General features: G+C 52.1%; 5 protein-coding genes across 5 annotated transcripts; 2 read left to right on the top strand and 3 right to left on the bottom strand.

Moving 5' to 3' along the window:
• Positions 1 to 55: 55 nt before the first annotated feature.
• On the top strand, positions 56 to 2143 carry TUB2 (Tubulin beta chain (Beta tubulin)). Its single transcript, XM_024464846.1, has 6 exons — positions 56 to 157; positions 293 to 316; positions 374 to 399; positions 465 to 506; positions 562 to 616; positions 669 to 2143. The coding sequence occupies exons 1-6, from the start codon at positions 146 to 148 to the stop codon at positions 1848 to 1850; spliced, it is 1341 nt and encodes a 446-aa protein (XP_024327937.1). The 5' UTR covers positions 56 to 145; the 3' UTR covers positions 1851 to 2143.
• A 37-nt stretch (positions 2144 to 2180) lies between these two features.
• On the bottom strand, positions 2181 to 4126 carry VC83_01160 (uncharacterized protein). Its single transcript, XM_024464845.1, has 2 exons — positions 3944 to 4126; positions 2181 to 3879 (listed from the first exon to the last, which is right to left on the bottom strand). Exons 1-2 carry the CDS (start codon positions 3963 to 3965, stop codon positions 2315 to 2317), a joined length of 1587 nt encoding a protein of 528 aa, XP_024327938.1. The 5' UTR covers positions 3966 to 4126; the 3' UTR covers positions 2181 to 2314.
• Positions 4127 to 4184: 58 nt separating this feature from the next.
• On the top strand, positions 4185 to 5644 carry VC83_01159 (uncharacterized protein). Its single transcript, XM_024464844.1, has 3 exons — positions 4185 to 4516; positions 4566 to 4675; positions 4825 to 5644. Exons 1-3 carry the CDS (start codon positions 4392 to 4394, stop codon positions 5316 to 5318), a joined length of 729 nt encoding a protein of 242 aa, XP_024327635.1. The 5' UTR covers positions 4185 to 4391; the 3' UTR covers positions 5319 to 5644.
• A 196-nt stretch (positions 5645 to 5840) lies between these two features.
• On the bottom strand, positions 5841 to 7909 carry PUT2 (1-pyrroline-5-carboxylate dehydrogenase). The gene is made up of 2 exons (XM_024464843.1): positions 7802 to 7909; positions 5841 to 7747 (listed from the first exon to the last, which is right to left on the bottom strand). The coding sequence occupies exon 2, from the start codon at positions 7587 to 7589 to the stop codon at positions 6225 to 6227; it is 1365 nt and encodes a 454-aa protein (XP_024327634.1). The 5' UTR covers positions 7590 to 7747; positions 7802 to 7909; the 3' UTR covers positions 5841 to 6224.
• A 969-nt stretch (positions 7910 to 8878) lies between these two features.
• On the bottom strand, positions 8879 to 10933 carry VC83_01157 (uncharacterized protein; the record flags this gene model as incomplete). Its single annotated transcript, XM_024464842.1, has 2 exons — positions 8879 to 10561; positions 10610 to 10933. The coding sequence occupies 2 exons, from the start codon at positions 10931 to 10933 to the stop codon at positions 8879 to 8881; spliced, it is 2007 nt and encodes a 668-aa protein (XP_024327643.1).
• Between the last annotated feature and the right edge of the window lie 1443 nt (positions 10934 to 12376).

Here is a 12376-nt window from a genome sequence, read left to right as displayed (position 1 = left end):
ACCTCACCGCTTATTTTCATCCTTTCACCCACAACCCCCCCATCCACCTCAACAACCACCCTTCACCTTTTTGCTATCTCAAGCCCCATAACTCGTCCGCAGATTTACCTGTACATCTCCAACTTCCACCTACACACCATTCAAGATGCGTGAAATCGTATGTAACAACCCTTCGACAGCAGGTCGGGGAGCAGCACATGGTTGCGACGCGTCGTTGCTCCTGAATGCCTGCCCCACATCGGACAGCTACCAAGGAGAACACAATGGCTAACTCGTGTTTTTTGTGATATAGGTTCATCTCCAGACCGGACAATGCGTAAGAAACCCGATCCAAAGCATATTTATTGACAATATAGCTAACTTGATTCTTCAGGGTAACCAAATCGGTGCTGCCTTCTGGTGTGTAGCTTCAACGACGGCTACCTAGCCCAGCACAACATGAACCCCGACTGACCGATTTATAGGCAAACCATCTCTGGCGAGCACGGCCTTGATGGATCCGGAGTGTAAGTATAATGATCATCAGTATATGTATGGATGGTTTAAACTGACAACTGCCAGCTACAATGGAACTTCCGACCTCCAGCTCGAGCGTATGAACGTCTACTTCAACGAGGTTGGTACATCCTATGTATCTTGTCAACACGGCAATATCTAACATATTGCAGGCTTCCGGCAACAAGTACGTGCCCCGTGCCGTCCTCGTTGATTTGGAGCCCGGTACCATGGACGCTGTCCGTGCCGGCCCATTCGGACAACTTTTCCGCCCCGACAACTTCGTTTTCGGACAATCCGGTGCCGGTAACAACTGGGCTAAGGGACATTACACTGAGGGTGCCGAGCTTGTCGACCAAGTTCTTGATGTTGTCCGCCGTGAGGCTGAGGGCTGTGACTGCCTTCAGGGTTTCCAGATCACCCACTCCCTGGGTGGTGGAACCGGTGCCGGTATGGGTACGCTTTTGATCTCCAAGATCCGCGAGGAGTTCCCCGACCGCATGATGGCCACCTTCTCCGTTGTCCCATCGCCAAAGGTCTCCGACACCGTTGTCGAGCCATACAACGCCACCCTCTCCATCCACCAGCTTGTCGAGAACTCCGACGAGACCTTCTGTATCGATAACGAGGCCCTCTACGATATCTGCATGAGGACTCTTAAGCTCACCGCCCCATCCTACGGTGACCTGAACCACCTGGTCTCCGCCGTCATGTCCGGTGTCTCCACCAGTCTCCGTTTCCCCGGTCAGCTTAACTCTGATCTCCGCAAATTGGCAGTCAACATGGTGCCTTTCCCACGTCTCCATTTCTTCATGGTTGGATTCGCTCCTCTCACCAGCCGTGGCGCCCACTCTTTCCGTGCCGTCACCGTCCCAGAGCTCACCCAGCAGATGTTCGACCCCAAGAACATGATGGCCGCCTCTGACTTCCGCAACGGTCGCTACTTGACCTGCTCTGCCATCTTCCGCGGAAAGGTCTCCATGAAGGAGGTCGAGGACCAGATGCGCAACGTCCAGAACAAGAACTCCTCCTACTTCGTTGAGTGGATCCCCAACAACGTCCAGACCGCTCTCTGCTCCATCCCACCCCGTGGCCTCAAGATGTCCTCCACCTTCGTTGGTAACTCCACCTCCATCCAGGAGCTCTTCAAGCGTATTGGTGACCAGTTCACTGCTATGTTCAGGCGCAAGGCTTTCTTGCATTGGTACACTGGTGAGGGTATGGACGAGATGGAGTTCACTGAGGCTGAGTCCAACATGAACGATCTCGTCTCCGAGTACCAGCAGTACCAGGAGGCCTCCGTCTCCGAGGGAGAGGAGGAGTACGAGGAGGAGCTCCCAGTTGACGAGGAGTAAAGTGTCTACCTGTTATGACTTGATGAGAATTTTGGCTGTTGCAAAGTCCTCAGTCAAATCTATCCTAGCAGGGGATGTGTCCGGAATTAATTGTTATTTTCAAACGTTTGGTCTTTGACAGCGCTTCTTTACTTCAGGCGAAGACAATTGCGAATGCAAAGAATACCTCTTGAGGTTTTAACTGGAGCGAGAATCAATGAAAACACTCGTATCTTAAATATCTTCTGAACTCTTCGTGCTAAACTATGATTCATCCCGTTGAGTGAGAATAGACGTAATTATTTAATACTCGGAATTCGCAAAGTTTAGGGGCGCATTGTGGAAGATAGTTTCGTGATGTAGTCATATTTTGATCTCACAGCTAACAACTATAACATATGACGCTACAAGCTGTGTCCTTTTTCCAGTCCCACATGTTATTCCAGACGCCAAATATTATGCCAAGAATACTGTCCCATCTATCCCTACTCTTCCATCGCATCATCATTCGCCCCACCACTGCCCCAAAGGCCCTCCAACTTAAACTCCTCTGCCCACTCAGCAACAATCTCCTTCTGGTCACCGACAACAGCGCCCACCTGAACCTCACCAGGAGCAAGCGTCGGCGCGACAGCCAGCAGCGGTGCGTCCATCCAGCCTTGAATACGCCCATCCCTCCAGTCCGTGATGACAGTCGTAGCTGCACTAGGAAGGTTGGGCACGCCGCCCTTCCCGAGACGTCCACGCTTCCTCGCGACCTGGATCAAGAAATCGTTCGTGGGGTCGCCATTCGCCGCCGTCACGAGAGGCGGCAGTCCGTACACCTCCATGAGCTTCGTGGTCATCTCCGGGGTCCTCGAGAGGCGCTTAAGGAGCAACGTGACAGCCGGGACGGGGTCCTCAATCTGCTTCGGCGGCACGGCGTTGAGGAGCACCAGGCGCGCGTTCTCCTCTACCTTGGACGCCTTGGAGCCGTCGTGGGTGCTGGGGAAGACGATACCGGGGGAGTCGAGAAGCTTGAGCTTGCTGTCGATCTTGACTTCACGCAGGGAGGTGGTGACGCCTGCCTCAGCGCCAGTGGGACAGGACTGGCCGCCGCCGAGGCGCGAGGTCAGGGCGTTGATAACGGAGGACTTGCCGACGTTGGGGTAGCCGATGACGCCGACGGAGATGGCGCGCTTGAGCTGCTTAGCGGCCGCGAAGGATTTGAGCGCCTTGAAGAGCGTGGTCGCGGTGCTCTGCACGGTGAGGGATTTGTGGTTGAATTGGTGCGCGTTGGGGGCTGGGCCGGAGGCGCGGAGGGGGAGAGTCGGGAAGTAGCGGCGTAGGTGGATGAGCCAGGCTTTGAGGACGGGGGCGGGGATGAGATCGATTTTGTTGAGGACGAGGATGAGACGCTTGCCTCCGCTTGCGGCGGCCATGACCATGCGTTCGACTTCTTTGGATCGGGTGCCTTCGGGGTCTCTGGCGTCGAGGACGTAGAGAATGACGTCGGCTTGGTCGACGACTTGCTTGAAGACTTTGTCAAATGCCTTTCTTGAGCCGTCCTTCTTGTTTGGCAAAGCTTGTGAAACTCCATCGACATCCATTCCCTCCATATCGCTGTCCTCGTCCTCGTCCTCGTTACCAGACTCCTCCTCGTATTCTTGAGCTCTGGCTCTTGCGCTTGCGAGCAAGGCAGCCATAGGGTTGGTATCATCGTCTCCATCCATGTCACCCATGTCGAATTCTTCATCATCATCATCCTCTGCCTCGACACCCTCCATCTGGGCCTCAATGTCCTTATCAACCTCCTCTCCAGACTTCTTCAGAGCCTTAAGCTCTGCACGCCTCTTCACAGCCTCCTCTTGCTTCCTTATCCTCGCCTCTTCAATCTCTGCGAGAATCTTATCTTTGTACGGGAAGAGGTTGGGGATCCCGGGATCCTTCTTCATGCGCGACTTCCATTCTGGGTTCTTCTTTCCGTTCTTCCGTTCCTTTCTTTGCTTCGCGGACGAGGCCTTCTCGATCTTATGACGAAGGCGCACAGAGACGCGCTTGCTCTTGGGCTCTGCAAGAGTATAAATTAGCACCTCCCCACAATTCTGCGCACATATTGCGAGTGATTTGCTTACTTCCTGGTTTATTTCCTGCCATTGTTCCGTTGGCAGAATTTATGTGGCTAGGTTCGCTGCAGCAGAAACAAAATTCCACTTCTCTAATCTAATCGCGAAATTTCGGTGTGTGGTTCCAAGATTTCACCACTAAGAGCGAATCCCTGTCATTTGTGCATGCCTGATTCGTTAGGCTAAGAGATGGGGCAAGTGGTTTTGCCGGACTCGCCGCCGCATGATTTCTCGCATCTAGTACGTATATATCAGAGGCCGGTTCCCTGAGACGACACGCAATTATTTATGAGAACACATTGTTACGAAATTTAAAGTCACTGGCAGATCATATTGGAGTTATAAATATTTTTAAAATTTGAGAACTCAGATATTTGATATATTTTACGGCATACCGAACCAGCTCTCATTACAAATCAGTCTCACTTACCACGTCGGAAAGAAATATCAAATTAAAATGGGGTCGACAAATGAAGGATCATATACTGCTCCGGCCGAGGAAGTATCCTTTGCTGGGCTTCTGTTCGACTTGGACGGCACAATTATCGATTCCACAGACGCAGTTGTGAAGCATTGGCACCAGTAAGCGCCCCTCCCATCTTAAGCCTCACCAGCCACTGACCAAGCGCAGGATCGGGAAGGAGATTGGCGTGGACCCAAATGTTATCCTGCAGACCTCGCACGGCAGGCGCAGCATAGACGTTCTTCAAATTATAAGCCCCGAGAAGGCAAACTGGGAATGTGAGTTACCACTCCCCTGCGGTTGACGTAACCCACTCGTCCATCTCTATTCACGGCCCATATTGCACAAAACCATGAAGTTCTCACATCCAACACTTCATCCGACTCGTTTCCCACCTACTATCAATCATCTACTAACACACCTCTAGACGTCTGCGAAGTGGAAGGCCAAATACCCACCCGTTACGGAGCAGACGCCACCGAGATCCTCGGCGCCCGCTCCCTCTGCGACTCTCTCTCAACTACTACCCCTCCAGTTCCCTGGGCCATTGTGACCTCCGGAACCGCTCCCTTAGCCAATGGCTGGCTCCGCATCCTCAAGCTCCCAGCCCCTGAGCACTTTGTGACCGCAGAGTCCGTGGCGAACGGCAAGCCGGATCCGCAGGGCTACCTGATGGGCGCTGAGTCTCTTAAGCTCGACCCTAAGGGGCTGCTAGTGCTGGAGGATAGCCCTGCGGGAATTAAGGCCGGAAAGGCGGCTGGGTGCAGGGTGTTGGGCGTGGCGACCACGCATACGGCGAAGGAGGTGAAGGAGGCGGGTGCGGATTGGGTTGTCGAGGATTTGAGGAGTGTTGTTGTTGCGAGGGTGGGGGAGAAGGGGGGGGTTGTGCTTAAGATCAGCGGTGGATGGGTTGGAAACTAATTAGATGGGTGCTGGGAGGCGTAGAAGAAGGAATCCGCTTGATGTTTGTTTTGTTTTTAGACGGCATTCCATGAATGGCTATACGGAGTTACCCAAGAGGGGTTTTAGAGCCGGCGACCCTAGACGATGGTACTGGGCGTAGAGTAGCAACCATAACTTATGGACTACCAATTATGTTTATCTGTCGATGTGACAGATCTCGTCGCGTATGTTGACTGTAACATGGCTTCATAAAATTGATAGGCCCTCAGTGTATAGCCACGGTAGATGTGCGCTAAAGTATGCAGGGAGCTGAGTTCGCAACAATTCTATCGCAAGTATGAATATCATTCCCTCCGTGCAAAAGCTCTCTTTAATGGGCCAAAACAGCCAACATCAAGTGGTTGGAGTATATGGGAAGAGTGAGCAGGCATCTCTTCACCGCTCTTGAATGGGTGGAGATTATTACGAATGTGTTTCTGCAAGGGATAGTCGGGCCGAACAGCCTACAAATACGGCATCTGCCCATCAGATGGAGGAGTAACACAATTCAACATGATTCTATTTTACCACTGCCGATATACTGATATACTGATATATGCGGTAATTGTTGGGTGCATCTCTATAAAACATCGAGTAAGTGCTATATCTACTACCATAAGCAATCCAAGTACACAGCTAATCAAGCAATGCCTCTCAAAACATGCCTACAAGTTAAATGAACACCTTGAAGTATCTGAACTTCTTCGACCCAACTCTTCGCCAGCATAGCGACACAAATAGGTATTTATAATGGCAGCAACGAACCACTCCCTCAAGGATTTTCCCCTGTCCACATAGCGTACTGTGGTGCTTCTTTGACCAATATCTGCATCAGCGCCGTAACCGCAAATGCCTATTTGTAGTGGCCGCTTACCCCCCGCCCCCTTAAACCTCATTACTCGGATACTCCACTTTCTTCGTCTCCACAAACTCCTCCTTAATACTCCTCATACTCACAAACCTCGTGAGCAGATTCACACTCCCCGCCTTATCATTCGTGCCACTCGCCCTCGCCCCCCCAAACGGCTGCTGCCCCACTACCGCCCCGGTGCTCTTACAATTAATATAAAAGTTCCCCGCACAATCCCTCAATCTGTCCTCCGCAAACCTAATCACCGCGCGGTCCTGCGCGAATACGCTGCCGGTCAGTGCGTACTCCGAGGCGTTAGAGATGGCCTGGATGGCGTTGTTGAAGTCTTTAGCGCGGGTAGAGGGTTTATCGGCGTAGACGTGGACGACGAGGATGGGGCCGAAGAGCTCGGTGCTCAGAAGATGGTGTTTGGGGTCGGTAGTGGCGTAGATGGTGGGGTGGATGAAATACCCCTTGGATTTATCATATGTCCCTCCGACAAGTAACTCAAGCGAATCATCCTTAGCAGCATCATCAATGACGCCAGCAAGCTTATCAAAAGACGCAGCGTGAATGACCGGCCCGACGAAGTTCTCAGGGTCGGTAGGGGGGCCAATCTTAAGAGCCTTCGTCTCGGCGACGAGACGCAATTTGAAAGACGGCCAGATAGTGGAGGGGACGTAGCAGCGTGATGTAGCGGAGCATTTTTGACCCTGGAACTCGAAGGCGCCGCGCACAGTTTGGAGAGCTGCGTTGTCGACGGCCGCAGAGGCGTGGATGAGGTGGAAGTTCTTCCCTCCCGTCTCGCCGACGATGCGGGGGTAGCCGATATACTTGCCACTGGCAACACCCTCGCCGATCATGCCGTACAGCTTGCGGAACACGGCGGTGGAGCCGGTATAGTGCAGCGCGGCGAAGTCCTTGCTTCCCAGCACGACCTTGGTGACTTCCGCCGGTGGGCCGGGGACGAATTGGATGACGTTTGGTGGGAGCCCGGCTTCGAGGAGGATCTGGTAGAGGAGCCAGTTTGAGGTGATGGCGGAGTCCGAGGGCTTCCATACTACGACGTTGCCCATCAGCGCTGGTGCACAGGGTAGGTTGCCCGCAATGGCAGTGAAATTGAACGGCGAGACCGCGTAGACGAATCCCTCCAGCGGCCTATACTCAACCCTATTCCATACCCCCGGCGAATTCAAGACAGGCTGCTGCGCATACAACTCCTCTGCATACTGTACATTAAACCTTAGGAAATCCACCAGTTCCGCAGCAGCGTCGATCTCCGCCTGCCACGCGTTCTTGCCCTGGCCCAGCATCGTGGCGGCCATCATCTGGTAGCGGTATTTCCCGGCGATCAGGTCAGCGGCCTTGAGGAAGATGGCGGCGCGGTCGGAGAAGGGCATTGATTCCCATGCTGGCTTGGCGCCGAGGGCGGAGTTGATGGCTTTGGTGACATCGTTGCTGGAGGCTTTGGAGTAGGTGGCGATGGTTGAGGCGTGGTCGGAGGGGTTGAGTTGTGAGAGGGTGTGCGAGGTTTTGACCTGTGGTTGGATTCAATTAGCTGCTGTGTTCGATTGGGAGTTCGATTGGGAGTTCGATTGGGAGCTTTGCGTACCTCTTCACCGCCGATGAATAGCGGGACCTCGAGTGGCGTCAAGCTCTGTAATTGCTTCAGAGCGCTCATGAGCCCAGTCCGTTGCGCGGAGCCTTTGGCATAATGATGCTGCCATCCTGTTAGCTTTCAATCGCAAGAGCTGCTGCTATCGTCATGTTGGTAAACTCACGTTAGGTTCATTGGTAACCTTTGGGATCTTGAACGAGGCAAGGCTGACGTTCCTCTTCGCAATCAGGGCGCCACGGCTGCTGAGGGCAGGAATCCTGCGCATGCTTCTGGTAGCCATTGTTGCTTTTGATCCTCAACAGAAACGATCTTGAAGAAGAATGAAGGGACTTAAGAAGAAGGTCTCCAGCGACCTGGTGATTACAAAAAGTTTGCGTGGCTGATGGGCGGCTTCCATCGGCTCCCTCTGAACCCCAATGCGACGCTATCATCAAATGAGGAAATAGCGATGCGGGGACAGCTATCAATCTTACGTCACACTAGTTCACGTGACGGATTTTATTACGTTCGGAGAAAAGCAATTATCACTTTAGTACAGGACAGGAACAGTAAGAGCATCAGGGAGGCATTGTCAGTGTTGATCTTATTTTTATACCCAATCCGCCTAATCTAAAATGTTTGCATATTATGAGGTTCAAGCGAAATGGACAATCAACAAAATAAGTCAACTCAAACTCCTAGATATCATGAAATCGTTTGTTGCCGTCGGCATACATGGTAGAAAGAGTCATCGTGATCGCAATCCAATCCGTAACCCTAATTATGCTCCCCCCCCTCCTCTCGACTCGTATCGAGTTAATAGTGTTCCGCCCGTCGTATATATACACCCTATTCCCAATCGCCATCCATGAATGGCCCTTTTGTGAGTGCCTGGTATAATCGCTCCATCGTATCGTTGAACAAAGGAAAAAATAATGCTGTCGCTCGATGCTTTAGTACAGTTGAAAGATGAGCTCGAATGAGAATCAACGCTAGAATAGAAAGTGCTGTTGTTGGTACATGCGTATAGTTGGCGCCTTAGATAGAGGCACAGTGGAAGTTGATCCCCGTATTGTCGTTGCTAGATTGTAGTCAGGGGCTTCCTGAACACGGCTTGCCCTCGAAATCTCTGGGCGTGGCGTTACGAAAAACAAGGCCTTGATTCCTTGCCTGATCAGGCGATGAGTGCTCTGATAGCGAAACAAGATAGTCAGATCCTTGTTGGTCCCATTGATACTGGACATGGAGTTTGCCTTCTATGCCAGTGGCGTCGAATTGGGTATTGTTGTTGGCGTATGCTACATTATTGCAGCTAGATTGAGGAGAGACCGAGAGCTCAGAACCCTGCGAAGATAAATAATGTTGAGATATCGGCATCTGGGGATGGTAAAGATCGCTCACTGGCCCGTGGCCATGGGATGTGCCAGAGTCTGTATCTGTTGGTGCAGACGCATATTGAGGGATTTGAAGTGGCTGAGACATCTGCAGGGCGAATTCATCGCTTGGAAACGAACTAAGACCTGGAGTATGAAGAGCGTTGTCTCCGACGTCATATCCTGTCCACTGATGCCCACCGCCAGGGGTCTCGGGAGGTGAAAAACCGAGGTCATACGGTGCGAAATATCCGTTAGAAGGATCTTGGTTGGTGCTCAGTACGTCGTACTCTTGTTGGGAGATATGGGAGTACTGCTTAGATTCTTCATCCATGTAGAATTGAGCCCCCCCGGCAATCTCATTTGGAGATCTCGGGGTTGGAGGGGCGAGGCCATTGGGTGCATGGATCAAATTGACCTGGCTGTCCATCCCAGCAAACTTCTTTAGCTCGTGGGGGAAGTGTGGACGAAGAGGAGACTGCGAAAGAGGCGCAACAGATTTGGAAACTCGGCTTCCCAGTACGTTGAGACCTGCACCAATAGATGCTGCACGACGGACCCCAATACCAGGGCTCTTTGTTGCGCGTCGCTGTGGCGCGGCAGTTAAAGGAGTCTTCATACTCGGGGAGGCGCGATCTCTAATCGCTTCTGTTCCAATTGGGGCAGGGCGTCGTTTGCTGCGGCGTGATGCGATGTCTGCTGAAGGGGGAGGTGACATGAATCTCATAGTTGCACCTTCTTGCGAGGTCTCGGATGGCCTCCGGGTGTCGCCCCTGTCGTCTGGAATGGTACGTAGGCTGCCTTGGCTGTGCTTGCCAACGAGCAGCTGTGACGGAAAAGTGGCTTTCGCAGGATTCGAGCTCCCTTGAGCTGGGATCTTGTAAGAGTAGTTGTGGGTGTTTGGCATCGACATGATCATCGCTTTGCGATCCAAGTTCTCCATTGACGTTGGCGATGTCGTATAACCATTGTCTTCGTACTCAAGAACGTTGGCAGAGGCCGTATTTTGAAATTGAGTATGATCCAGTTCCGCCATACTCTCATAAATAGTGACACCGAATTGATCCCCATCGGCCTGGTGATCGAACTCGAAACCATAGTTTCTCCGTTGATATGCGGCCTGGTTATCGAGCTCTGCGTGTTCAAGGGACCGAGAGCTTGCGGCTACAGGAGCCTCATACGTCTGATTGTATGAAGCCTTTTTATGAACGCTGCCACTCCGAGGACGTTTTGGTTCGTCTTCAGACGCAGGCTGCTCTTCTTCAAACATCTCCGAGAACTCCTTCGACAAATCGTATTCTTCGGTCTCTTGCTCGTCAGATTGGGCGCGCTCAATCGTGAGAAGTCTTGCTGCTTGCTTGACTTCATGTTTGGCCTTCGCTCGTCTGTTTTGAAACCAGTTCTGGGAAATAGTCAGTAGGGGCTCTGATAGCAACTCGTCTCAACTTACGTTTATCCTGCACACTTGCACACCCATGTTCTCTGCCAATTGGCGCTTCAAAGAACTCGGCGGCTTGTGGTTTTCTTGAAAATGGCGTTCTAAGAGCTCAACCTCCTGCTTCGCAAGACGCGGTTTGGCATCGTTGCGATCGGGGAAATCCTCACTGTGGATCGCTGTGTTGTTCATTGGCGACGGCTGCATCATATCCGAATACACTTCTGGCTGGTAAAACTGCTGATCGTCGTAGGGAAGGCCATGATACGATGAAGGCATAGACATTGGAAGGCCATACGCGGGCTGGTAGAATTGCTGTCCATAACTGGTGGGCTGCATTGCGACTTTGAGATCGCGGGGCCAGGGAGTCACTGGGTCTCTTTCTTGTGGCGATTGAAGGTGTCTGGTCGTATTACCGAGTAACGTTCGACTCAGACAATATTCCCAGACCGAAGATCAGAGCAGAATCGCAGATGCGGCGGGCGCAAGTGCAGAGTTGCAAAGTGCCCTGAACAAGCGCAGGTAGGGAAGCGGGCCAACAATGCCGGGAGCTGGGAGCCGAAAACGAGCGACTGTGGTGAGTTATAAACACAATATGAGGCTAATATCGCGAGAGCGAGTGTAGAGGAAGGTATCCTTGAAATCGGACGAAACGGGCTCAGCGAGTGTTATTGTCGGCTAAAAGAGCGACAGGAGCAGAATTGAAGGATCGGAAATGCGTCAATTGTAGATCCCTTCGCGAAATGTCGAGATCCGAAGGCCCAATTGCTCAAGGCGCGGCCGTTTCTCCGCGGGATGAATCGGCCTCGGTCGTAGGTATTGTGACTGGTATGAAGCAGAGCAAGCGTCAATTCACGTTCTTCGTGTCTAATTGCGCATCCCGAGCGAAGGATGAGAGAGGTATAAAATACTGGTCGCGTCGGATCTGGGAAAACGGGAACACAACACGAAGCGAATGTATGCTCAGTCGACGGAGAGAAGGAGGTCGATGAGTATTTGGCGGGCAGAAGGGGAAAGGGATGTTCGCTTTTCGCGCGCTGGGATCTGGGGTGGAGAAGAAGAGTGCAGCCGAGTCGGTCCCGTCTGCAGGTAAGCGGTTCTTCAATCGGCGAGATTGGTTGCCTCGCGAGGGGGGGAGGGCGACGAGGGGGAGAAGGAGAATGAAGATAAGCAACAGTGCACAGGTTGGGATCGATTTTCGGTGTCGATCTTCTGGAGGCTGAGATGAGAAGGGAAAGTGTGGAGGAGAAAGTGATGTTTGGTCGTGAATAGGAATGATTTTCAGCGGGTGGGCGGTATGCTGCAAGCAAGTACGGTACACAGTTAAGGTACTACATACATGTGTAAGGGTGGGGTTAGACGCGACAAAAGTGACATGTGGGTGTGAGTAGGAGTGTTTAGTGTGTAGGGAGTAGGATTTACTGGATCTACTGGATTTACTGGATTTACTGGATTTACTGGATTTACTGGATTTACTGGATTTACTGGATTTACTGGATTTACTGGATTTACTGGATTAATCCCCGAGTGTAGTTTTCCATTTCCTTTATGAAAGTCGTAGTCGAGTCGTACCAGTTGTAACTGCACTGCACCAAACTGTATTTGTGCTGTACTGTAATTTTGTAACCCTTACTCGACTACTTGTAGACCTCGCAGTAGTTCGCAGCACCAGCCGTACCACTACCACGTACGTACAGTACCGTACAACTAGCACGTACAGTACCGTACCACCACTGCCACGTACAGTACCATACCACTGCCACATACACTACCATACCACTA

Source organism: Pseudogymnoascus destructans (genome assembly GCF_001641265.1).
Source record: "Pseudogymnoascus destructans isolate 20631-21 unplaced genomic scaffold scaffold_2, whole genome shotgun sequence".
In the NCBI taxonomy this organism is placed as follows: Eukaryota; Fungi; Ascomycota; class Leotiomycetes; order Thelebolales; family Thelebolaceae; genus Pseudogymnoascus; species Pseudogymnoascus destructans.
The sequence above is the reverse complement of the archived record's forward strand: the minus strand, read 5'-3'. Positions and strand labels throughout refer to the sequence as shown.